General features: G+C 43.2%; 1 protein-coding gene across 2 annotated transcripts in view; it reads right to left on the reverse strand.

Moving 5' to 3' along the window:
• ERG (ETS transcription factor ERG) overlaps positions 1-24539 on the reverse strand; it is a 65070-nt gene that overhangs the window by 12120 nt on the left and 28411 nt on the right. Inside the window, exons 2-6 of one of the 2 annotated variants that reach the window (XM_075172671.1) lie at positions 21458-21675; positions 7183-7334; positions 4040-4243; positions 2992-3072; positions 855-926 (exon numbers count right to left, since the gene is read on the reverse strand). In XM_075172671.1, coding sequence (XP_075028772.1) covers positions 855-926; positions 2992-3072; positions 4040-4243; positions 7183-7334; positions 21458-21675 — 727 coding nt within the window. The remainder of the gene's footprint in view (positions 1-854; positions 927-2991; positions 3073-4039; positions 4244-7182; positions 7335-21457; positions 21676-24539) is intronic. The other variant, XM_075172678.1, reaches the window with a different exon arrangement.

The raw sequence follows: 24539 nt of genomic DNA on the forward strand, positions 1-24539 counted from the left end.
AAGTGTTCAGTCAATTCAAGTGTATGTCCCCGCAGAACACTTGGATGTATGCCTCTGGCTCAGTAATGGATTTCCTTTAAATTTAGTATTTTGCTGCAACTCCTCTTGATGCCTCACAGTACTTTGTGCTTATTACTGGAAAACCAAATGTCCAGATTAGGCATTTTTCCAGCATCTTTAGTGGTGAAGGGTGATGTAAAGAAAATTTTTAGCTTCATAGCAATGTCCTCATCTTCTTTAATTATTCCCTTTAGCCTTTCACAAACCAGCACACCCACAATACTTTCATGGGCTTCAAACTTTTGAGCAATAAGAACTTTCTTATGTTTTGATTTTACTTGTTTAGTCTCTTAAACTCACAATCAGATGTTGTGGGGTTTATTTGTCTCAAACAAATGAAAAGTAGATAGCAGGAGAAACATGTATCCTGCATTTTTAGAGTACTTTTTCCCAATATACATCAAGTAGCATTATAAAAGAGGGTATTCTTGCCTTATTTTACAGACAGAGAGCTGAAGCACATTGAAAAGTGACTACTCTGGGACAATGGAACAGAACCAGTGAATACAGCTCTGGTTGTCTGATTCTCTGGTGCTTTAAACACTAGATAGCATTGCTTCAAAGACAGAGATATGTGGAAAAAACAGACATTAAACTGCTCGATTTAATCATCTCACTCTACACAATGATTTATGCACACGCATATATATAAAATATATATATATAATATGTGAGTGTATTCAAAATATAGCCTAATATTTATGAAAAGAGAGTTGAAGGAGAAAAAGAACGAGATACTTCAAGAAATGAAATAAGTAAGATCACAGCGTACAAAAGGTGGTCATTGTCCATACCTGGCCTGGTTGTAATTCTTTGTGTTGCTTCTGGATAAACTGATGTGTTTGGAAAAATAAAAGTGGCACCTCCTAAAGAGAAAGAAGAAGACATAACACCTAAAGATTCATTTTCACAGTCCCTCAGTCCTCTGATATTTTCCCTCTTGTAGTGTGTCTGAATGAAGACTATGAATAACTGTTTTCTATCTTAGGACTGTTAGATATAAAAGTTATTTCCGATAGCCTTTGCACCTGTGTAAATCCATTCAAATTACTGGATAAAAGTCTGTGCAAAATCTGTGTTAAGAGAGGAGAGAGTCAAGTTCAGGAAATACCTTCTACCTTCCCCACAATCACCTCCACCTGGGCAGGTGGTTTCATATCCTCTGAAATAAAACTTCTTTGCCTCTCTTCATTAGTGCATGCACTTCCCAAACAGGTTCATATTTTCAACAGAGACTGTAGGCCTGGGCCAAAGCCTATCGGTCTCTGTGGGAATCTCCTCACAGACTTTGGTCGGCTTTGCGTCAGACCCTCAGAAATCTCATTCTCTTCACAGAGTGAAAAAATTAAAAATACTGAGCTTGATATAGAAAATGGTATCTCACATCTCAGGCATTGAAATTGCTCTAGCTACATCAACAGACTTCTAATGACCATCTCTAGGAATATGAAAAGGGTCATAAGGATTTTTGCAATTACTGCTGACTTCAAGAAGAACTTACTTCTAACTCTTTTGAGGTCCTTTGAAAATCCCACTCCAAAGTTCTTATGTCACCAGAACAACTGATTTTCCTTATGCTGATGATCAGCATGATATTATTCACACTCCCAATGACAGAAATGCAGACAATCTCATTTTGGTGAAATGAATTTCAAAATACCACTGTCAGTGCACACATATAGAAAAAGATAACACACAGAACTGCTGAACAACACTTGGATAAGTATATGTGGAAACTGCTTGGCAAATTGGAATCTGGAAAGCCAGAGATGGAAAAGACCATCGAGTCCATCTATTTTTAAAAAGGGCTTAAGGCTTATTCCAAACCCCATCAAAGTCAATGGAAAATTTTTTGTTGCTTTTGGTGGGGTTTGCAGCAGGCCTACAGCCCACAGTAGGACTTTACGTCAAGTGGCAAACATCTAATCTCAGGAAGAGATCTTCTAATCTAGCCAATTTTGCTAGGAAACTCACTGCTATTTACCACAGTGAAAAACTAAGTGAAACATGAAAAACAAATTGCAATCCAAGGTGGTTTTTTTTTTATTATTTTGCATTATCCTTTGTATTATCTTTTTCATTTCTCATAAAGAATTGTTATTTCTGGTCACTGTAGGTAACTAATACCCTCAGGCATGATCATGCAATATTCCAAACATTTTTAATCAGTATGTATACCATACTATATGTACAATTCCATGCCATCCTCTGCTGCCAGAGCAAGATAAAATTTATTCAGAATTACCTTCATAAATATTTTAAGTCACATCCGGAAAGACAGATGCTTTTGAGGCATGTATTGTATCGTTCTCCTACCTACACTCAATACTTTTCGGGGCCAAATTAACAGAAGGGTGAATATTAACAAAAATTATTTTACATTCAGATCAGACTTAGTGGAAATTACAACATCAAACTTAATGGAGTTTCCAGCTCAAGTCCCATATACTGACAAATGAGATGAGCTAACTGCCTAAATAGCAATTTTATTGAAGTATATGATATATACTGCATGGGAGGGGAGACAGTCACCATTCACCAGAGCCCATTTAGGCAAGCGCTGAAGCACTTTTGGGCTCCACCAACCTTCTAGGAATCTGTGGAGTAAATCTGACAGTACAATGAGACAGAATGAGAAAAAAAGTCCTCAGACACAAAGGCTCCGAGCCTGCTGTTTATCATGTGTCAGGGACCCCATTCTCTTGTAGGACACAAGAAATTACCAGTAAGGAGACCATTTTTGCACCATCTGGCCCTACGTGATCTCACTCTTTTTCTGTGTCTGTGCATAAAACTCACACACACAGCCAGGAGAGGATACGCTTGTCTACCTCCTGATTTACCGTTTCCATTTTTAGCAAGCAACCCATAAAAAGGAATCCTGTGCTTTTAGAAGATGACCTATAGCAATGGGAGCAGTGCCAGCATTACCTGTGTTTCTAGCATGCATTAACCGTGGAGAGTTTTGTAAGGCCTTATCAACATCATCTGAAGTCAAATGTGGAAGAGGAGCTACAAAACAAAACAAAACAAAAAGCAACACCAAAATGAAAAAAAATTGTGAATTATCTTTTTAAACAATATTTTCCCCTGACAGGATTGTTTGAATGCAAGTCTACTGACAGCCAGCTTCAGTCTGCAGTTTGGAGGGAGGCGTGTATGCTACAGTTTAAACTAGGGCATTCAGTTATTCAGCATTATGAATGCATAATATTTCTGACTGATTATTGACAGTGTGCGTGTGGAGAAGACTGCACCGCACTGGTGTTGCAATGCTTGTTGTTTTTTTCTTTAAAAACCATGTTCACTTTAACTTCTTTAAACTGAGGCAAACCTGCAAAATTTCCTCAAGCTTAGATGAAAGCCCTCAAGCCAGGAATTCACTAGTCCCTTCTTTCACTCTGAAATGCTAGCCATGCACTACAAGTAATTTGCATTTGGACTTCAGGGACTGTTCCTTTTTTCTGTGAATTTACAGAACTTTTATTCAATTCAGTGAAATCTTCCTGATCCTATTCAGAGTAGAGCAAACTGCTGTCAGTCCTTAGAATCATGCCTGGAATTCGCTTCATGAATCAATGTTTGCACTCTCGTTTAGCATTCTTTTCATTAAAATGGAAAGAAATGAGTATGTGACCAGAAAAAACATTAGCACTGAATCCCATATGATTTTCTTCCTACAGTATGCTGATGAATATGCTGGGTTTCAATTTGATTTTTCTCTGAGATGGACATGTAGAAATATTCCTTAACTCTTTTCTTCAATGAACATGAGTGAAAGCCAACTGAAATTAATGGGAATCTTTCCATCAAACTCAAGAGGCTTTGGATTAGGCTCCCCACTATGTTCTTAAGAACAGCAACATTTGCAACAGACATTTGAAAACCCAGCTGAGTGTATCCACACCATTAAATCTAAGACTGGTATCAACCACAGATTGACTGTAGCCCCTACCATAATGACAGAAAACTAGCTTACTCTCTCTGAGGTAGTGTAGGTGTGACAGGAGGATATCTGCATTATAGCTTGGGGTGAGTCTCTGGAAGTCGTCTTTGGTCATTTTACACAGCTCCTTCCCATCGATGTTCTGGAACAACAAGATGTCCACATCCGGAAGACCGTACTCCTTCACTGCCCATTCCAGCCACTGGCGCACGTGGTCTGTGCTCCATAACGTAGGATCTGGTGGTATCACAAAGCATAAAATTAGGCAGAGAGGGGAGAGTGCTGATGCACTGGACCAGTACAAAAAAAATGTAGACCACAGTCAAACTGGATAGACCTTAATTCCCTGTTTATTGACTGCTGGAGATACATGAGGAATTAATTTGGCCTGTTGAGTGCAAAGGAGAATAACTGTCTGTGAAAAACTATTAGGGAAGAGCCGTGAGCTCTGATTATTAACAACAAACCCCCATGTTAAGCTCCTTTTCCCATTTAGTTCTTTTGTCTTGTTATTTTTATGCATTATTATCCACAGATTAACATAGGCTCCTGTCCTCATGCAGAGAATACTAAGAGAGCCCACTAACAGCACTGTGACTTGTATCTGAGGAATTTTCAAAGTGCTCTTTTGAATTGGTATCTTTATTCAAGTGAAATTTCCACTCAAGTCAGAAGTACTGTGTCTTGGGCATAGGCTAAGTAAGCTCTCACAGGTTTGGCTAGTTATTTCGTAAACTAGAGTGGGTCATATTAAAATATTCTGCACTTCCTTTCCTAGACTGCTGTGTTGTACTGGTGTACATTGCTACACCTGCATGGTTTTTTACTTACTACCTGAAGTACTGACAAAACCATCTGGGAAAAAAACCAAGAACTAGTCCAGATTTTTAGCAAAACATGAGGCCGAATACCTTGTGTTTTTTAATGAATCCTTGATTTTAACTTAAACTTCTTTTTTGCCTCTAAGCTCCTGCTTTTCTATTTCTCTTCCATCCTATTTCTCCCTATTCTTGAGTTACAGTAAGCACCCATCAACATGCAGGTCCCTAACAACCTGCAGTGCACATCCCCATAATGGAAGACAGCTCCTACCATGAAGAATTTATACTTTTTGAGGAGAAAAGAATAAAGCTAAGGGGAAACTAACTCCTTGAGAGTTTGTGCTTTCCAACCTTAACAATTCTGATGTTCTGTGATATCCTGAAGACTGAGAATGGAGCACACAGAGCTCAAATGGCTGTACTCTGTCACACAGAAGCCTGTGGAAGGGCTGGGACTTGAGTGACAGCCTAAATAGCTTTTATGTGGCTTAATTCAGTGCCATCCCCTCTCTTTTGACTGTTGTTCAGGTTGGTCTGAAAGAGGTGGGGACCTCTTTCCATGGACTAGGAACTATTCAGAGTCTGTCATGCTGTTGCTCACTCCCAATCCTTCACCCACTAGGGCCTCCTCTTTTCTGATGCTTCTTTTGGCATTTTAAGCTCTTGCAAGTCAGAATATTTAATCGTCTGGAGCTTCAGGGGGTTTCTCTTCTCTGAAGTGCACGAAAAAACACTTAAAAGAACCCCTCCACCTGGTATGAAATATGTAGCAATTTAGAGAGATGCAAGCCTGGTTGGTAAACCTAGGGTCTGGATGAGATTGCCCGCGTCTACAGCAGAGAACTCCAACAGTTACATTCAGTTTGGTTTGAAGTAAACAACTAAACACCAGGAAGTTTACCAAAATATTTTCATTATGCCTATAATTTTTAAATGCTTCTTATTTATGATAACTAGAAAGTTACCACAGCTGGAAATGTGAATTTTGCTTTTTTTATTCCTAAACATTGCCACATGAGCTGCACACTGCCTATGTGGTAGTCAAACAAAACCAACTGTTTTTTACCCATAAATTTCTTCTAGGGACCTCAAAATAGCAAGGTTGTGAGTATGACCATGAATGTCACTCAAATCCACCTCAAAACACACCTCCAGGAATACACTGAGAAAAAAAGATCTTGCTGAGCTAACCATGCTGAGTTACTAAAAGACTGAAAAAAGTGCCAACCACAAAGGAGACAAATGTTTTAGAAGAATATTCAAATGTGAATTTCAGTGTGGTCTGCTTCCAGTTAGGCAGGACACTTCATTGTTCAGTGCATCGCTCTTCTGTGCTTCAGAATAGAACTGTCAATACAATTGCAGAGGATACTGCAACATATTTGTCCACACGTATCTTGACAAATAACTGAAATAATCACAGCTTGCAAAATTGGCCACAGTTAGTACTCTTGCATATCTTAGCAACTGAAAAACTGTAAGAATATTAAGCAACATAGCAGTAGCAGAAATGTTTCAGACAGGCACATCTCTGCTGGAAAGGAACTAGCAGCAAAACATTCCTTCTGTTTGCAGGTTGCAGGTGTTGCGTCTATGCTGTGTATATCCAGTGGTTTATGAACACCCACATATGTCATGATGGTCTAATGCTCTGACTTCGGAAATAGGCATGCTAATTATTTTGCAAACCAAGGCAACAAACCTTCCAGCAGAGGTTTGTTTGGAAGACAAGGCACACAGGAGTGGATGTCTTCTTGTTCAATTAACTGCTGAATCCCACAACCAAGCTTGCCAAGACTAACCAAGAATTTCTCAACTGTGCTCTTATATTGCAGTGGAGTTGTCAGTTTGCTTATTAAAATGTTTTACACCGCCCAAACTCAGGGGATAACCTAGATAAATGCTTTTCATGCACTGTTTGATTTCACAGAAGCTATTGTGTTTTTAACATGCTGAGGGCTGGACTGCATTTGGTATTTGCAGGGCTACTATGTGGTACAGTGATCCTTTCTTTCTCCCACACACTCTGCACCCTGCTAGTCCATGGTGTTAGGAAATGGAAGTGGCTCTTCATTTTGCCCACTTTACGGTGAAATACTCCAAAAGAAGTCAGATAAGATCTGAGTGTCTGTAATCAGCCAGTTCTGCTGTTGAAATGGGAAGAACAGGTTGAGGAGGTGGCTTCACTATGCTATTTCCCAGCTTGTTCTCTTAATAACCCTGGGCAGTTACTGCTCTTTTCTTCCTGATCACCTGTATCATATCGCCACTTTTCTCCAAATCTTCTTAAATAATGTCAGTAGACCTAGAGGAAATGCATTTTTTTTCTTGAAATTTTTGTGTAGAGGGTCTAACCTGCTGGCACAATGACTCTTCGTTCATTGGTAGTCATATTTGGGGGTGGAACGTGCTTCTCTTCCATGTAGTTTCCATAGTTCATCCCAACATTGTCTGAGCCGCTAACCATTTTCCCTCCTTTTGCCACACTGCAGTCATCAGGAGAATTCCTAAACAGAGGAGAGAGGTATGCTTCTATTATTATTCCAGTCCCTACTAATATCCTCAGCAAAGAATCACACTGAATGAAATGGAAAAAATGAGACTCGAGCTGTTGGTTGGGCTGTCACTGGAAAACTCAGTACCTACCACCCAATGACTCCGCTGATTCCTTCAGTTGCCTCAGAAAAAATGACCAGCCTCAATGGACCATATATTTATTTTTATTTTCAAAAGATCAGGCTCTTATATGTCTTCAAACATATAAACACTAATGATTTATTTCCAGAGACTGGGCTAGAATGGAGGCTTGTTCATGAGCTTGCTGAGCCTGATAGCTGCAAGTAGCTGCACTTCTCTCTCCAAACATCTCACAGACAATTCAGCAAACACAGAGATGCACTTAATGTAAATTTTATGAGGGAAAACTATTATTAGTTGTCATTGTCCAAGCTTGGACAGCTTCCCATCTCCACTGCTGTCACTGTTTCATGTGGGCCACGCACAGTTGCACCTTATGTCATGCAATGTAGACACACTTCTATGTATGGCTTACAGAAAAGGAACATTTGCCAAAGCCATGATTCAAAATACCACACGCATGACTGGAAAAACCTTTCAGCTCCTGACTAGCACAGTCTCCATGGTACTGTAGTCAAGAAATGGAAATCTGCAGAGGATCTGCAACCAGACACCTCTTTAATTTTGGCTTTGCTTTCTGAATAGAGTCTTTAGGTTTAACATCCCACAGGGGGTTCCCTAATGGCATTTTAATTGCATCACAGTTTTCCTTCTGGCAGGCACAGACATATTTGTCCCTTAATTTAATGTCTACAACGTGTTTCATCAGAGAGAGAAAAATTGTTACAAAAATCAAAATAAAGAACAGAGCCTCGGGGAATACCTTTAAATGTAAAGAGGCTGTTTGGCAAGAGAAGGAGGGTGTTAGTTGGGTTTTGGTTTCTTTAGTGATACTACGTTACTAACAAGTTTTCTTTTAGTCCTGCCATTTAACTCCTGAAACTGTACTATGGTCTTACTAAAAAAGCAGCAAGTCATGTTGCAATGCTTCATTTCGGTTCCTTGCAGACCAGCTTGGTTCAGAGAACCAAGAGACCCTCCAAGACCCAGAGTCCTGGAAGTGTGTTTCAGGATCTGCCCCCTGCCCCCAAAATGTGTTTCACCCAGAGCCTCTTGCTCTCCCCAGCTCGGAAATCCCAGTTCTTGCTGCAAGTGTTGGGCAGCAATGTCTCTGTAAGCTAACCGGTGGTCAGAATACAGGTGCATTCCCAGAAGAATTTTGCTATTGTTTGAGGAGAAAAGAGGAAGAATAATATACAGTTTGGACCACTGTCTGCTCAACATACATCAAAAGGATGTGGCAGGTATTTATCCAACGCCCAAGTGACTCGGTTGAGTTGACTGCTCAGCACTACCGTGGGTCAGAAACTAATGCAGTTATAATTTTCACATGTGTGTTTTAAAAAATAACTAGCACTTGGAAAACTGAAAAGATTTAGTATACATCTTAAATACTAAAAGTACATTTTAGGTGTATCAGGTTTTTTCTATGCAGTGTTACTACTAATTTTACTACGTTGTAAAAGAAAATGAACTGCTGATGGCTTTCAGTTTAAAAATAAAATATATCGCAGAAACCATTCAATGGGTACTGTCATCTTCTTTAGGAGAAGAAACAGGGCCTTGAATGTTGCCTGGGAAATGTTGGCTTCACATACCTTTTTCAGGTATAAAATATCTTGGGTGCCACAAAACATATTACATATGAAATCTGCCTTGTGTAAAGCTCCTACAACTGCTTCGTCAGCCACAGGACTGAATAATAACCACAAGGGAAGATATAGTCAGCACATGGTCTTGCCTGTCATTGAGTGGTGGTGAATTTAGCCTTTCCCCTCAGAATCAGAATACTTGGGCATTATTCTCTCAGGTTTAACTTTTCTAGCCCATTACATACCTCTAAATATAATTCTGGGATGCAGCTTATTTCTGTCTAAACAGAGCTAAGCAAAACTAAGTAACTTTTTCTTTCAGACGTAAACATGTTGAAAGAGAGCTTTTGTGATGATTGCTTGTGACTAAAATGTTGGCTTTTTCTGTTTCCCTTTAACAAATACAAAGGGCATATGTGCATAAGTGAGTCTGCATAAAAATCACTTGTATTTGGAAACATCGTCGAACTCCTGCCCTTATACCTGTGCAGACGCCCACCCTGACTCCCAAGGTCAGCTATGTTACAAAGACAAAAGAAAGAACCATTTGGCCTATTCACTGACTTTTTAGGGATGTTTTTGGGAAACAGAGAACTAGCAGCATCCTTTGGCCTAACTGGCACAGTTACTTTGTTTTTCTGTGAAAAGAAGCTTGGGATATAAGGACATCAACGTCTTGCTGCTGATGTGAAATATCACATCAGTATTGGCCTACACCACTTCTGTGGGCAATCGTGCATTAAAAACACTCTTGTAAACACTGAACAGTAAATGATGTGAAAGATCCAGTAGTAGCACACAGCTTTTGGCAATCTGACAGGGCTTCTGAGCTGGTTTTCTGTGCTGAATATAAACAGACGGGTGTGGGGAAGAAGATCATAAATAAGTCATAACTTTTCATTAAAATCCAGAAGCAGATGGTCAAGGGTTTTGTCCCTTGACCCAGTAGCTTACTGGGTGGACAAGCAAATCCCCAGTTCAGCAAATCTTCCAAGACCACGCTTAGCTTCGAGCATGTAAACAGCTCCATGGGAGCTAACAGGACGACTCAGGTACTTCAAACTGAGCGTGTGCTTATGCAGACCACTGAACCAAAGCTTAATTCAAATGGCTGGAATGGACTCCTACAGTATAGAAAGCAAAACTGAAAATGCAAGCAGACACTAGAAAATGGTATTTTTAGTGCCCAGAACAACAAGAGAGTGATTGTCTGCAAAGGCTTTTTTTAGGACTTTCTGTAAGTCTGCTTTATTTCTGAACCACTGGGGGAGCAGGGGCAGTGGAAAAGCAGCTTTCAGAAAGTGTGCCCAGTGTAAAGGGTGCAGCTTTGCAGTGATTCATCCTCAGCTCCAGGTCTGAAATGAAACCCGAGATGTTTTTCTTCACAGCTGCGTGTTATTTTTAGCCTTTGTAAATATACTGTGTTACACCTGGAATTTACAAAAAAAAAAAAAAAAAAAGAAGTGGAAAGACTACAATCATGCTACCCAAGAGCACTTTGTCCAGTCCTGAGCTGATTCAGCTCTGATTGCCGATAAATGTCTATTGAAGAAAGTATTTCTCCATGGGTCCTTGGACCTGGAAGCCTTGCCTTTATTCAGGGTTACTTAGAATCAAGCTGATTTGATGGTTAAATTTAGCGCCCACTCCTACTGAAGCCGATTGGAGTTTTGCCAACCACTGACTCTGATGAAAGCAGATGTAAGTTCATAAATAAGTGTATGAAACACACTTTTTCCTCTTCATTATGCTACTGTTTTCCCCATGTGACATAAAACACCTGTGTTGTGTTAAAATGCAAGGTGTCAGAGAAACACAGATTAGGAATGAGCAAAATTTTACATGATCTTTGTGACATTCCCATAATATAAACCCCTCTATTTAATATTCCTGAATTTCAGAGGGAAATAAATGAGAAAAAATGTATTCTCCAAATATCTACATATCTTTATAAGTTTATTTAATAACCACAGCTTGAATAACTTCCTTACAGAGGCTACTATAGAAAAGGGTTCTCAGGAGAGTAGAGCCATGTAAGGGTATCTTTGAAGAGTTTTCCATGCATGGTCCCCATCCAGCCTGTGGCTGGTCAGGTCAGAGGCCACCCTGAGCTACCAGGAACTTTTCTTCTGTGAGGCTCTGGTGAACAAACTGTGACACTGTCCTGAGGATACAGATTCCTCTCCTCACCCCTCCTCTCCCGTTTTGTAATGCCAGTGATCTGAGAAAGAGGGGAATGGCCCCAGCAGGGCTGCAATGACCCCACCCTGTCCTTACGTACAAAAGGGAGAGCTCCACAAAGCCAGCTCCCTGAGATAATTTGGACCAACGTATGTAAATTTATATTTAGCCAAAATGACATCATTTAAAGGTCAGCTCATACTGAGCATACTGCAAAGCATGCTCAGGCTCGGCTCCATTCACTGCAATTGCTCAAGTTGTAATGGATTTGGTCAGCACTTCCCCCCCAGAAGTGGTTTGTCACTGAAAAAGTGGTCCACAAAGAAAAAAACAAAACTTCCCTGAGATCTCTTACTTTGAGGTACACTGCTGTTTCCTAAAGTACACCTGACATACTTTAGACCACCATATCAATTCAAAGGGTTATTCAGCTGCAGCCTTAAACTCTTTTCCTTGCCCCTCTCTACACCTCTTCCTCTTCATGAATCAGTGGGATTCACATCTGCTGAGACCTGCCACAGCAGTGACATGCAAAGAGGGGTCCTGCAGATCCCCCTTTCGGTTCCCCTTCGGCAGCAATCACTGAGGACAGCCCAGCCCTCCCTGGTGAGAAGGAGCCCGTGCTCCCCACCAGACCAGGAGTGTAGCTGCACCAGCAGCTTTGCAGAGCCCCAGGGGCTGCTTGCCTGGCACCAATGGTGATCCCCATGGGTGCTGAGACTCTGAAAAGCGCTTTCAGTGGTGATATCAGAGGCCCCACCACTTGCTTTGACAGCGCTCGGTTTCCACCATCCATACTCATCGCCCAGCACCGCAGCTGGACGCGGCTGCCTGGCTTCTTCTGTGCATACACCAGGCCCTGCAAGCGCACCAAGCGCTCTGCTCCGGTGCAGGCACCTGCCCTTGAATCTGCTGCGTGAGCACCACCACATTTAACCTGCTGAAAGGAAAACAGAGGTTTTATTTTCCCTTCCAAGGCTTCCTATGAAAGTAGCGCAAAATTCCCCGCAGAAGACTCCAGCATAACAGAGGCACTAAAACGCCAGAAAATGCACGTAGGTCGAAATATCCCTGGGGTGCTCACACAGGCTCTCGCACAACTGCTTAGCAAACTGGGTTGGGGACCTGCTTCCCCAGCAAGTATGCAAAATAAGTAAATAAATGGGTGGGTGGGTAAGTAACTCAGTGCTTAGCTGTAACCTGAGTCACTCCCCCACCCACATGGGGTGGCTGTGTGAAGGCGACGCTCGCCCAGAGGAAAGGGGACAGCCAGGGTGGGAGCAAGCTGCCGAGGTGGAAGCTGTCTGTGGAAGGCGGGGAAGCCCCTCGGGACCCACGCCGCCAGCTAAAGCTGGCTTAAGCTGATGCTGAAGCCACGGTGACAGTCTGTTTATCTTTGCTCTAAGGTGAGTGTCAAAAGCAGTCCTAAGAAGACAAAAGAAAAGAAAAAAAGGAAAACTGAAGTCCTCACTGGGCCACGCAGTCATGGAGGTGCACTGCTCCATGCTAGGCTATGCAGGGGCAACCAAACTGGTCTTCAACAGCCTCAACAGACCAGGGCTGCAGTGTGGCTGGGCTTGGGGCAGCCCCACGCTAACAAACTCCGTCAGCGTCCAAAAAGGGGCAGACTCCACTGTGTGGGGTGCCCCGAGCTCAGTAGGTGCTCAGGGTTGCATGGGGCCAGCCCAGGGGTCACTCAGATATGTCACAGCATGGCACGTAGAGATGCCTTCAGGTCCTTCCTCCAGTGAAAGGAGAAAGCAAACACTACATGCCAACAGACGCAACGTTGTTGGCTTTCTGTAAGCAAAACAAAAGATGCTTGTTTATTGAGTTGTATATGCAACAGCCGTTCATTTTCAATCAAACAATAACTTTTGCTAATTGAAACAATCTTTTCTTTTTTTTTTTTTCTTTTTGCTTAACTTTCCCCGGCTATCTTGCGGTCCACAGCTGCTTCAAGCCTTAAGGCCATCATGGCAAATTAAGGCAGTCAGCGTCTGGCTCACTAGAGGCCAGTCAAGCTATAAATATTACCGGCCTGGCTCTTTGTGTTCACAGTGTGAGGAAACAGCTGGTTTAAGTTTGACTGCACGTTGTCATTCCTCCATTAGTGCAAACACTTCAATATTTCTTATGTGTGAGGTTGGAGTGAAGAAAGGGAAAGAAGGGAAGGGGGTCACTAAAAGCCAAAGCTAAGAAATGATGTTCTGTATATACATAATTTACAATTAGATTGCTGCCTGGGAGAAGGCTGAAGTCTGACATGGTGATAGCTAGGCTAAAGCCACAATGACTTCCCAATTGGCCTATAACTTTCAGGACCGATTTTCTCTTGTTTTTCTTTTATTATTTTTATAGAAATTCTATTATAATGGTAATGGATTACATTTCTCAAATTGTATTTCATTTCAAGAGCTTGTAAGACTGTTGTATTTGTGGTTTCATAAAATATGAAATACCGGGAGACAGGGCCCTTCCCAAACCACATATGCATTCTTTTGTGGGCAGAGATCATATAGAAAGTTAGCAAAGTAGAGCATGCCAGGCATAAAAAGAAGTGACATCTTGTATGGAAACCATAATCCCCTGTGTCTGTGGAATGTCTGCGGATTTTCATGATTAGCATTATCGGGCTGTGAGGCTGACGGGTGCGAAATGGTAAAGTCAATGATTAGCCTCTTCTTTTTCTTATTTGCCTTCTGCTTTGTCTTAAAATGCTATTCCCTACTCCCAAACTTTAAATACTGAACACCCCACTGACACTACCCTGATCAAAATAAAACACCTGCTAATGAAGGGGGAGAGGAAAAGACTCATCTCCAAATACGCTGGGTCAGAGACAACCTACCTACTGGCAGTTTCTGTGCCGCGCCAGCCTGGGGCAACACCACAACCACCGGCTCTAAACGTCCTAGACACAGTAAATACTGTACTGGAAATAAAGCAGTAATGATAGCAATAGTCATAAATAATGACAGCGATCATAACTTGTGGGGTCCTATGTCATTATTTGAAGACTACCCATATGAGAGCTTTTGGTTGCTTAGCACTTTTGAAATTCCGGCTATCCTCATCTCCCTCTTAAACTCCTGAAGCTAAGCACACAATTTAAGCATCAGTGGTCAATCCAAAATGTAACCATGCCAATTATGAATGAACACATTATCCCAGAGTGGAAAGCTTCTTAGCTAGCACCTGCCAGCCCAGCACCCCTCGAAAAGCTGCAAAAAAGTAGCTATCATAGTGGTGAGCTGGGTTTATTTTTCTCCTTGGCAACACGTTTGCCTCAAGAACAGAGCCAAACCATGCACACACACATGCACTAATGTTGAGCTGGTGGATTTGCAGAGCAAAGAGGAACTTCTTGAAGTAGTCAGACATAAAGCCCTACATGGAGAAGATCCTGAATTTGCAGTTTTTCCAGTTTGGTAGGCAGCCACTCCACCAACCACCCAGTCAGTGGGGAAAAAAGATTATCAGTCTGAGATAACTAACACCACATCTTTTTATCCAAGATTAATGTTACTTTACATAGGCAGCACCAATAAGTGCATTAGGAAAGTCATCCTCTTAAGACAGATCTCCCAGCTTTACTGTGGACTGACGTAGGGACTGACTCAAGCCCTACTGGAGACAGAGAAGAGAGTCCCATTGACTGCAATGGGGTTTGGACCATGCTTGTTGTTTAGTCTGAGCTGAGGTTTACCAAGAATACCAGGGCTGCGTGCCGGTGGTACGCCACCAGATGTGGAAGGAATGGCACTGAGCCTCAACCGCGGGGCTGTGCTGCAGGGATGGAAAAAGCCATGCCCTTGAAAAACAAGTGATGTCAGGGTGATTACTGCAGATCAACCCTGTTTCTCCACGCAAGGTGCGCAAATGCTCTAGTTAGATCCACCAGTATTATACCATAGACTGGAGCATAACGCAGAGGTGCCTCATCTAGCTTAAAGTACATCAGCCTGCCTCCTGGGAGCAGGATGGCTCTGTTGTGGTGACAATATAGAGCTCCATATGGATGAATGCACCCTCCTTAGTGGCTGGGTACATCAGCTGGCACATGGCTAGACTGCGCAAGGTACCTCAAGTGCTACCCATTCAAATTTGCTGGTTTGTATAGCAGAAAATAGCTACCACTTAGGAGACTTTACATCAAGGGGAAAACTAAAAAAAAACCAAACAAAAACTTGAGGTCACTTTGGACTCTGAAAAGTCCTCCTGTGTGTCAGATGCACTCAACCCAGCTCTTTGATGAAAATTTAGAACACTAACATGCAAAGAAAAATGGTATTTCCCAAAAGAGCCAGCACAAAAGATATATTAAGTGATAATTTCATTCTCAAATGGTTTTTGAGCAACAATTGGTAGCACTTAAAACAACATTTTGCACATGATTAAATCTTAATGACAACTAATTATTTCTGGCATTTCTTTAAAACTTCTGTATCAGCCAAGCTGATGTTAGAAAACTTCTGCTGTGCTTTCACTACAGCTAACTTTCAAAATGCTTTTTCAATGAAATCATCACACTGCTCATGGCAAGTGAAATTTATCTGTGGCCTGGATAAGACTCTATGTTCCACTTCAGCCTCCCTTAAAGATTGATTACCTACCAGTAAATGTAGTTCTTCCAAGCTACCTTTGTATAGTCCCACACACGGGTGAATGTATTCAGAGACCACTGAGCAATCCATGGATTTAAATGTTGTTTAAGCAGTACCCAGGGCCTCATGAGAGCATTTCCACAGGAGTGAATTTCACCCTAAATGCATAACATGAATTGCATTCATTCATTGTAATAGAATTGCTCATACTTAATTTGATAAAATATGAGAAGAACAATAAACAGAAAAGTAAGTAACAGTATGACATATGCAATCTCCAGATTTATATTATAGTGCTTTACTACAAAAGTGAATCTTTTGGTCTGATTCAAGAGCAATAAATAGCAGGAAATAATATTATTACATTCAGGTGAAAGATTGACTATATGGTGGCACAAAAGGTCTCATTAGATTTATGTACCTGGAAGAAATATAATGGCTGTACCAACATAATGGATTTGAAGAAACTCAATTTGATACCACCTGTGACAATCTGCATTATATATGCAACAACAGCAAGGCAAATGACAGCTTTAAATTAAACTTTTCTTGCTTTATTTAATTTAAGGTAGACCCTTAGGCTATATTTTCTGGTGCTGTGCCACAGGGTTTAGCTTTAAAAATACCGTTATTGTTAAAGAAAACTGTGTAGCTAATCCCTCTGCAGCACACTGAAAATAACCCTTTAATTTCATTCTAATGTTATTTCTTTGGTATTCACAGGAATGCCAGTTTTGAGACTGTTTTGTTTTGAGATTTAATGGTAGGGCAATTACAGCCAAAGTATATCTGGGGAGAGTCCTAGCAGAGTGAGTGCATTTCTGCTTTGAGTGGGTACTTAATCGTTGATGTGTAAGAGGTTTAGTACGCTCCTAAAACTTTATACCCCCTTCCAGACGACAAAATATATGGCCAGGAAGCAGCCTAACACAGTGAGAAGGGAGAGCCGGACAGCAAAAAATCAAAACGCTAACTATTCTCTGGTTACCACTTTGTGGGGTCTGGTACCCTGTTTTGCATCCTCTTTACATCGTATTATTCAGACCCAGGCTCCCCCATAGGAAGACGATTACGGAGGATACTCTGGAGAGGTAGCACTTCTGCGGCTCTGCAGTGTGGCTGTGGTATTTTAGACTCCTTTGGGACAACCCAGATTTTAAAATGGGTGTAAACAGAGAAGGCACACTTTTACTTAAAAATGAAAAGCGGCTCCAAGCTCTATACTACTGCATGAGTTGATTTTTAACATATGAAGCATTTTTAAGAAATGAGCATTTCATTTAAGGAAATAAATTTATGGGCTGCAAATGAGCAGGGTGGGGAAGGCTTCTGCAGAAAAGAAAATGCAAAGCGGCAGGGTACCACTAATCTGCACATATAAATCGATACTACGTATGTGACAAACAGAAGACAATTTGTCAGGAAACCGATGAAACTCCAATATACAAATGGCAAAGGGCTAGCGGGACTTCAGGAAGGAAAAAAATGGTTTTCAGATTTGAGAGAGATGCGTATATCACACCGACCTGTAGTGACTTCCGTATTGACAGTGCTAATCAATATATCAGAATATTTGTTATGATTATTTATCAATATTATATTACTGATAAGTAATTCCATTTTATGCAAGGCTTGAGTGATACACACTTTTTTTCTACAACTGGCAGGAACAGCACATACTAGGAAGCATGATAATTCCCAAAGTATTAACACTATATATATTACATGCACACATGTATATGAGTTTTAGAAACGCCATAACATATTTGTGTTTGTTACTTGGCAATATTTGTTCTCCATTAAAAGTGTAATAATAAGATCTGTTTTTTCAGGCATGTATTAGGCCTTATAAAATAACAGTTTTCTGATGAAATAAAAAGTGTATGTTAATTACAATTTTTTTTTTAATTTTTGTGTTAAGTATAAGCATGCATTATATGCATGAAATTTTTTTTGTACTGTTAATCTATTCTTATCTTTGGTAGTCTATAAGTGATTTTTTTTTGTTTATTTTTCAGCATAATGTCATGTCTTAGGAATCGCAGTAAAGTATGAATTTTCCTTGTTTTCTCCAGTTAGCAACTCTGCATTGCTCTGTCAATAGGGGAGGCTGTCAAAGCCAAGATTAATAAATGAAAACCCTGCATCCAATGCTGCAGGCTGTTTTTAATTCAATATATAGAGAATTACATTTCTTCCCGTTATATTTTCAGCCAGAATGTGCCCTTTAGAAAACCAGTGTTCTGATCAAAAACATTTTGCAGTTCAGAGCAGTAACTTGTACAGCCTCTTCTGGAAGCATAGCCTGTGTGCCAGTTCACCCACTGGTTGATATTGGGAAAGCTGTTCACTTTCTAATGATGACCACATTAAGCACCTCTGAGGGATGCTGTCCAGAGAAAAATGAAGAACTTAGTTTCCATGTGCTGCTCAGACAATTTGCACTCAACTCCAAGTCCTAATGATGGAGTAGGTATACCCAATGCTATTTTTTTAGAGAGGAGGTACACAAAATTTCTTCTTTTCATCTCTTTACTTCTGTAATAGTGGTAAAAGTGGTCAGGATGGTGCAAAAGTGTGTCATTGGGGTTGCAGATGCCTTGGCAACTCCTTATAGCAATTAACAGTTCTGCCGGAAAAGTATGAATCAAAATTATGCCTCGTGACTAATCAAAAAAGATTGATTTAAAGACAATTTCCCCGATGCTCAGATTATATAGCCTTGCAAAAGTAGATGCCTGTTCTGCTAGTAACAGTGCAGACCGTAGGCACAAACATTTTATGCCGCTAGTGCGGAGACCAGGATACATCTGAAGGAAAGGCAGATACCTCTCTTTGAAAAGAGCAACTCGGGCAGCCTAAACCAGTGGCCAGTTCCTGTCTATTGACTGGGCAGGTAGCCTGAGTATCACCCTAAGTGATTCAATGCTGCACACACTGATAGAAAATAGCATAAAGGAAGGAGAAATGATAGGCATTATGAAGATATGTCCAAACAGCCTGTTTAATTCAGGGCTTCTGAATGCTCATCCATCCCTGGAAAGTATTCTGAGTTCCCATACACAAGGTGAACATACCTTAGATATGGGAGATACGGACAGCGAGCCCCCCCAACCTGAGTGCATGCCCCCATCCACCAGGCTGCAAAATATGCTGAACACGAGCCCACCCTGTCCTGCCTGCTGAAGTCGGGCTGCCAGGCAGGCAGCAACACGTGAACCGTGAGAGACGGGGAGCCTAACTCCCCCCGCTGCAGCAGGGACACTTTGTTCTGGTGGCTGCGCTGCGGTTCCCTGCTCCCTGCGTTACTTCTGTTTTTATCCAACGACGGCACAGCCCCCCGGAGAGAAGCAAAGGCACTGAGGACAGAATCTCTCCCAGCTGCACGCCCAAGCACACATCCATCCACAACGACACTTTCAGGCCTCTCTGGACAGCAAGGCAGGGCTCGGCTGCCTCCCCACGCACCCCGCAATAGCAGGGGTGCCTCAGGGTGCCCGGCCCTCTCTAGACCAAGGCAGCCCCTGCAGGAGCCAGGTGCTTTAGTGCCTCGAGCTGTCTGTGTTCCCAAATCAGGGCTCTTACCAGTCTCTACTTGTTTGGGGCATGCTGGTGTGTGACAAGCACATTTTCTACACTGTGCTCTCACCCTCGGACTATAGGGTTTGCCTGGATTTAGCTGATCTGATTACGGGTGCACATTTTGGTCTTGGTAACGGTCCTGACCTCCTAAATGGGAATATAATCCTTACCAGGGTTGCTAACAAGGATTAGACAGGACAAGGTTTTAGCTAATACAAGACGGTATTACTACGGTTTTGTCCTTAAACCATCACAGCGACAACAAAATATCTGTGATTCACAAACTGAGCTCTAATATTCAGGCTAGTTAGGTATTTCAGGAATCCAAGAAAGCAAATTCAGAATTCTGGCTTGATTATTTTAAAAATGTGATAGACCAACAATTTCAAATGGATGTGTATCATCGAGACTCTTCTTTAAGATCTTGGAGTATGGTAAAATAGAAGTCTGTGTATGACTGACTTTAGTTATGTATAACATTACAAATTGTTACCACAAATTTCAGTAACAACACTAATTATCTACTCCAATGCACTTTATGGAATTTACACTGAGAAAAACTGTGATCAGTTCTCTTACAGAAATGCCTGCACAAATACTTAGAGGTAATTTTAGGAAGCAGGTGAAACTGGTTTTGAATCAATACTCTATTTGTGATTATATCTGTGATTTGCTTAGTACAAAAAAAGAAAAAAATCTCACTGAAATTGATTGTGAATAAGTTCTGAATAAGTGGGCTTACAAGAAGACTTCACCTAATTCTTTGTAACTTCAGTTTACCGTTTGTTTCTACGTATCTCAAATCTTTGACTATTCACTGGAAGTTCTGATTTGACTTCAGCACAATTTCCATCCTTACCAGTGAAAAGTGTAGGTGTGATAAGCTGTCAAACCACTTTGCCCTGCTTGTGGTGCTCATCACATTAGCACAGCAAGTGTGAACAGTAACCACAGTGCCCATAGCTGAGGTTTTTCTAAACAACTGATGCTGGAAGATGAGATTAATAGGCAGGTGTTTGTGACAGAGAGATGTGAAGCAGAGTCTTCACTGGTACATCACCAACAATTGTGAGCAACTGACTCTCTGGATCTCTGCCTTTCAGCAACACCAAAGGAAAACTGTTTTGACAGTCAGGCATTTTAAACAGGAAAGCACTTGTTTGGATAGTTTCCTTGGAAAAAAAAAAATCTTCATTGTTCGTTTTCAGACAGAAGAAATCCCAGAGAGTGCTCCTATGCCTGGGAGAGCTACCAGTTCAATATCCACAAATCCACTGCATTACTCTTTCAGCTTAATCAATACAATTCCCCTTCATAGTGACATTCATAAAAAAAGTCCCGAGACAACAATTAATGCACTGACAGGCTGTGGCTACTGCCTGTTGAGCTGAGTAATTTCTTTTCCTGCTCCTTTCTACTCCCCTGTTTGCCTCCATACATGTGGTGTTTCTTCAGCGTGAGCTCGTCTAAATCCAGCGCCATGGTTATGCTTTTTGGCACTATGTTCACAGTAAATATAAAAGTAAAAATCAATAGTTCACTCCCTCTGCCATTACAAGAATTTACTTCCTATGCTTCTCTGTTTGGTTATATTTAGAGCAAAGGCAACTGCCCAAATTTCTGTTTTTTGACAACTTCCATTGAGTGTTAGCTCACATACACCACACCCTTAGACAGATCAATGGCGCTGCCCCAGACTGCAGCAAACTGACATTTTGCTAACTTTAATATATGCTCTTTCACCTAGCGTGCAATGCCAGTTCACATCCAAAATTACCCACAGTCAGAGGAAACACAGAAAGGTATTGCAGAAGCTCATGAGAAGACTGTGCCTGTAGCGCCATTTGAGACCCTCTGTAACACCTGAGCAGGGCTGGCAGCTGTGACCCACAATGTATGGGAGACCTGTAGGCTTCTGGGACAGCAGCTGGTGGCATTTGAAATGGTGCTAGATTCACAGATTTAGACAACAGAGCTATACCCGTCGCAATAAAAAGTGTACTTGAGCAACGGTAACACTGGCCTTATTACCTTGACCCGTTAACCTGGTTTGGGTTACACTCCATCTTGATGGTGACTCTGGCTGGGGGCTGCGATAACCAGTCTTGCTGGGGGACACGTGGACTCATCTTTGATGTCTGCCCATATTCACTGGAGGAGGAGGCCGTCATCTCTGTCTTTGCAAGGTGGGGCGATCCGTAGGCGCACTCGAACAAGGACTGGTCTTCACTCACCACTGATAATGCTTCCTGCAAACAGGAGAAGAGAAGTCAGCGCGACCATGTTTCAGAGCAGACATTACAATATACTCCAAGGAAAAAAGGGCTTGTCCATCTCACGAGAAGACGATCAGCCGGTCACTTGCTTAAATGCTCATTACTTTTTAGGCGTGCCACTGCTGTCAATGGAGGTGAGGACTCATGGTGCCAGACACGCCGTCCCATATGGCGGGAGAACAACCTCTACCCTGGGGAGATCCTTCCCTCCAGTGGCGGAGAAGATGCACAAACACATGCTACCAAACACTTAGGAATAGTGGCCAGGAGCTGGGAGGGAGGAGAGGGCAGGATGGGCAGTGAAGCTCAGGCCTCTGGCATCCCAGGTAGGGATGCAGAGGACCATCCCTGCTGGGGGCATAAGCAAGCTGCCATCGCTGCTTTAACTGCCCCTGCAAGGAGCGACTGAAAGCCAGGCCTTGCTGACTCACTGGGAGCTCCTCTTCCTTCCTCCAGGACCGAGGCCAAGTCCCTTCTGGACAGGGAGCTGAGACAGCTGGGCGCGACCTCCAATCCAGGGATGCTGCTCTTCCTGCTAGCATCCGCCACCAGCTCCAGTGGAGGTGCCCACCACCATCCCGAGAGGACACCATCCCCACCAGCCGCCTCTCCTCTCTCAGGGCAACCCTTCCGGGCGGGCCACCTGGCTGGGCATCCCGCTCCGGCGCTGTGGGAAGGGCTTCCGCGGCCACCTGCCCTCGCCGTGGCAGCACTGCGGTTATGGCCCTTGAGGGCGGCAGGGTTCACCAGGGTGATGGCCCCTCGGTGGCGGGGTGGCTGCCATCGCGAATGGCTGGAGACCGGACAGACGGCAGAGGGAGCGAAGGCCACCCTTTCTCCACACCGCCACGCATTCGCATTGGCACCAACTCCTTCCCCATGTTATCTGGAGCCGAGTCATGGGAGCGAGGTGGTGCCCAGGCCCGGCTCTGGCAGACAGCGTGCCCGCTGGGCCCATTGGGAAGCTGCAGGAAGGACTGATGCTGCCGGAGGGACCCGTCCTGCCTGAGCCAAGGCTCCCCGGCCACGGGAGCCAGTGTGGGCTCCCACCCTCCTGCTGGTCCCCAGCCCCGCACAGGCTCAAGGGGCCACCCCTCCAAAAGCAGCCTTCCAAAGAAAGTCCCCCTCTCCAGGGGCTACTTAGGGTGAACACGGGGCATAAGAGCGTAAACGAATGGCAGCCCAAAGCGCGACTCCCTCCCCCCACCCCGGCACCACGGCTCTGCCCTGAGATGACCGAAACAGGGCAGGGGGGCAGCCCAGCACCTCCCTCCCTCCCGCACGGCCCCCGTCGGTGGCCGGGGAGCAAGCCCCAGCCGGCGGGGGAGGCTCAGCGTGCAGCGCAGCAGATGACAGCAGCCGCGGAGGCGGCCAGCTGGCGATGGCTGGAGGCGCGGGGGCCCAGGGTGAGGGTGCGGGGGGGGAGCCCGAGCCAGATTCGGGGCAGGGTGCTCCGTGCGCAATCGCACCCTCGCGAGACAGCGTGTGTGGGCCCCCGCTGCCCCGCCGCTGACGGCCGACAGGAGGACAATAAAACCGCGTGGCCCTGTCAGCAAAGGAGGACGCGGTGGAGAGGGAAGAGAGAAAAGAGCCAGAGCAATGGGAGTCCTCTGGCTCCGGAAAGCCGGGCGGCTGACTGCAGGCTCTTCCCTTTCCTGGCTGCTGGAAGAGGGCTTTGCACAAGCTCCGGCAGTCGCATGCTGCCCTAAAAATCAGCAGTTGTATTTGTTTGTTTTAAGGGGGTATACATTTATCATTCTTTTTATTCGCCTGGTTTGTAGGCCCTCAGGGTGCACTCTGTTAATATTCATAGTTTTCTCTGCAACCGCAAGGGCTGGAACATCACTTTCTTCTTATTACTTCTCATGAAAATTGAGATCACTCCTTAATCTCTGGACTTGGGGAATGGGATCTCAAGCAGCCAGCCCTCCAAATGCCAAAAGACTGGTGATTGAATCACTAACACTAACGCTTCCCGCCACAGGCTGGGACGCAAAATTCAGACAGTGATCTGCACCATTTCATTACTGCTATTCAGATGTCATTTGAGTGCAAAGGTCACCACCAGACTATCACCATTAATATTAACACCCCAGATAGCACCCCTGCTTTGCACGCTCTTCCCCCAACCTGCACCCAGCTACCGAACTGCTGCCTCTTGGGTTGCTGGGGGCGTGAACGTGCTTCTGAGAGGCAGGAGGGATGCCAGAATAACACTTCTCCTTTTTGCCATGCCTCTCAGACTCCTGTGGGTCTCTGGCCTGCTAAAAACTGCTGCTGTTGGTGGTCTGAAGCTTTTCTGATGAGCTATTTCTGGGAAAGCCTGCAGACAGCTCCTGCTTTTCAAGAAGGTGTGGGGGGAGACGGCTGCTGGTCCCTCGCTCCCCAAAGATTGCTCCCTGGCTACACTGCGCTGAGAGACAGCAGGTGGACTTGATGTGCTTGGATAGTAAAGTAGCAGGGATCATATCACAAGAACTAAAGAAAGAAAATGTTACACTGTAAGGAAAATAAAAAGTTTTTTCTCGGCAGTCCATGAGAATTTTTCATGAAAATATATATATTTATATAATATATATACACACACACGCACAGCCTGGCCAGGCGATCACAATGCAGCCCACGCCTGAGACTTTTTACTGCACAGTTCCCTCTTTTCTGCCCCACTGTAGAGCTAATACATGAGCCAAAAAAAAATGTAATCAAATGTTAATTTTGGAAGAGCTAGCTCCAGTAAATATATGAAAGTGTGAATTACACAGCAGAAAGCAGATACAAGATTGCAAATACAACAGGCAGAATATTATTTTACTCTCTAAACCATTTACTAACAGACC

This window comes from Calonectris borealis, chromosome 1 (assembly GCF_964195595.1).
Source record: "Calonectris borealis chromosome 1, bCalBor7.hap1.2, whole genome shotgun sequence".
Classification (NCBI taxonomy): domain Eukaryota; kingdom Metazoa; phylum Chordata; class Aves; order Procellariiformes; family Procellariidae; genus Calonectris; species Calonectris borealis.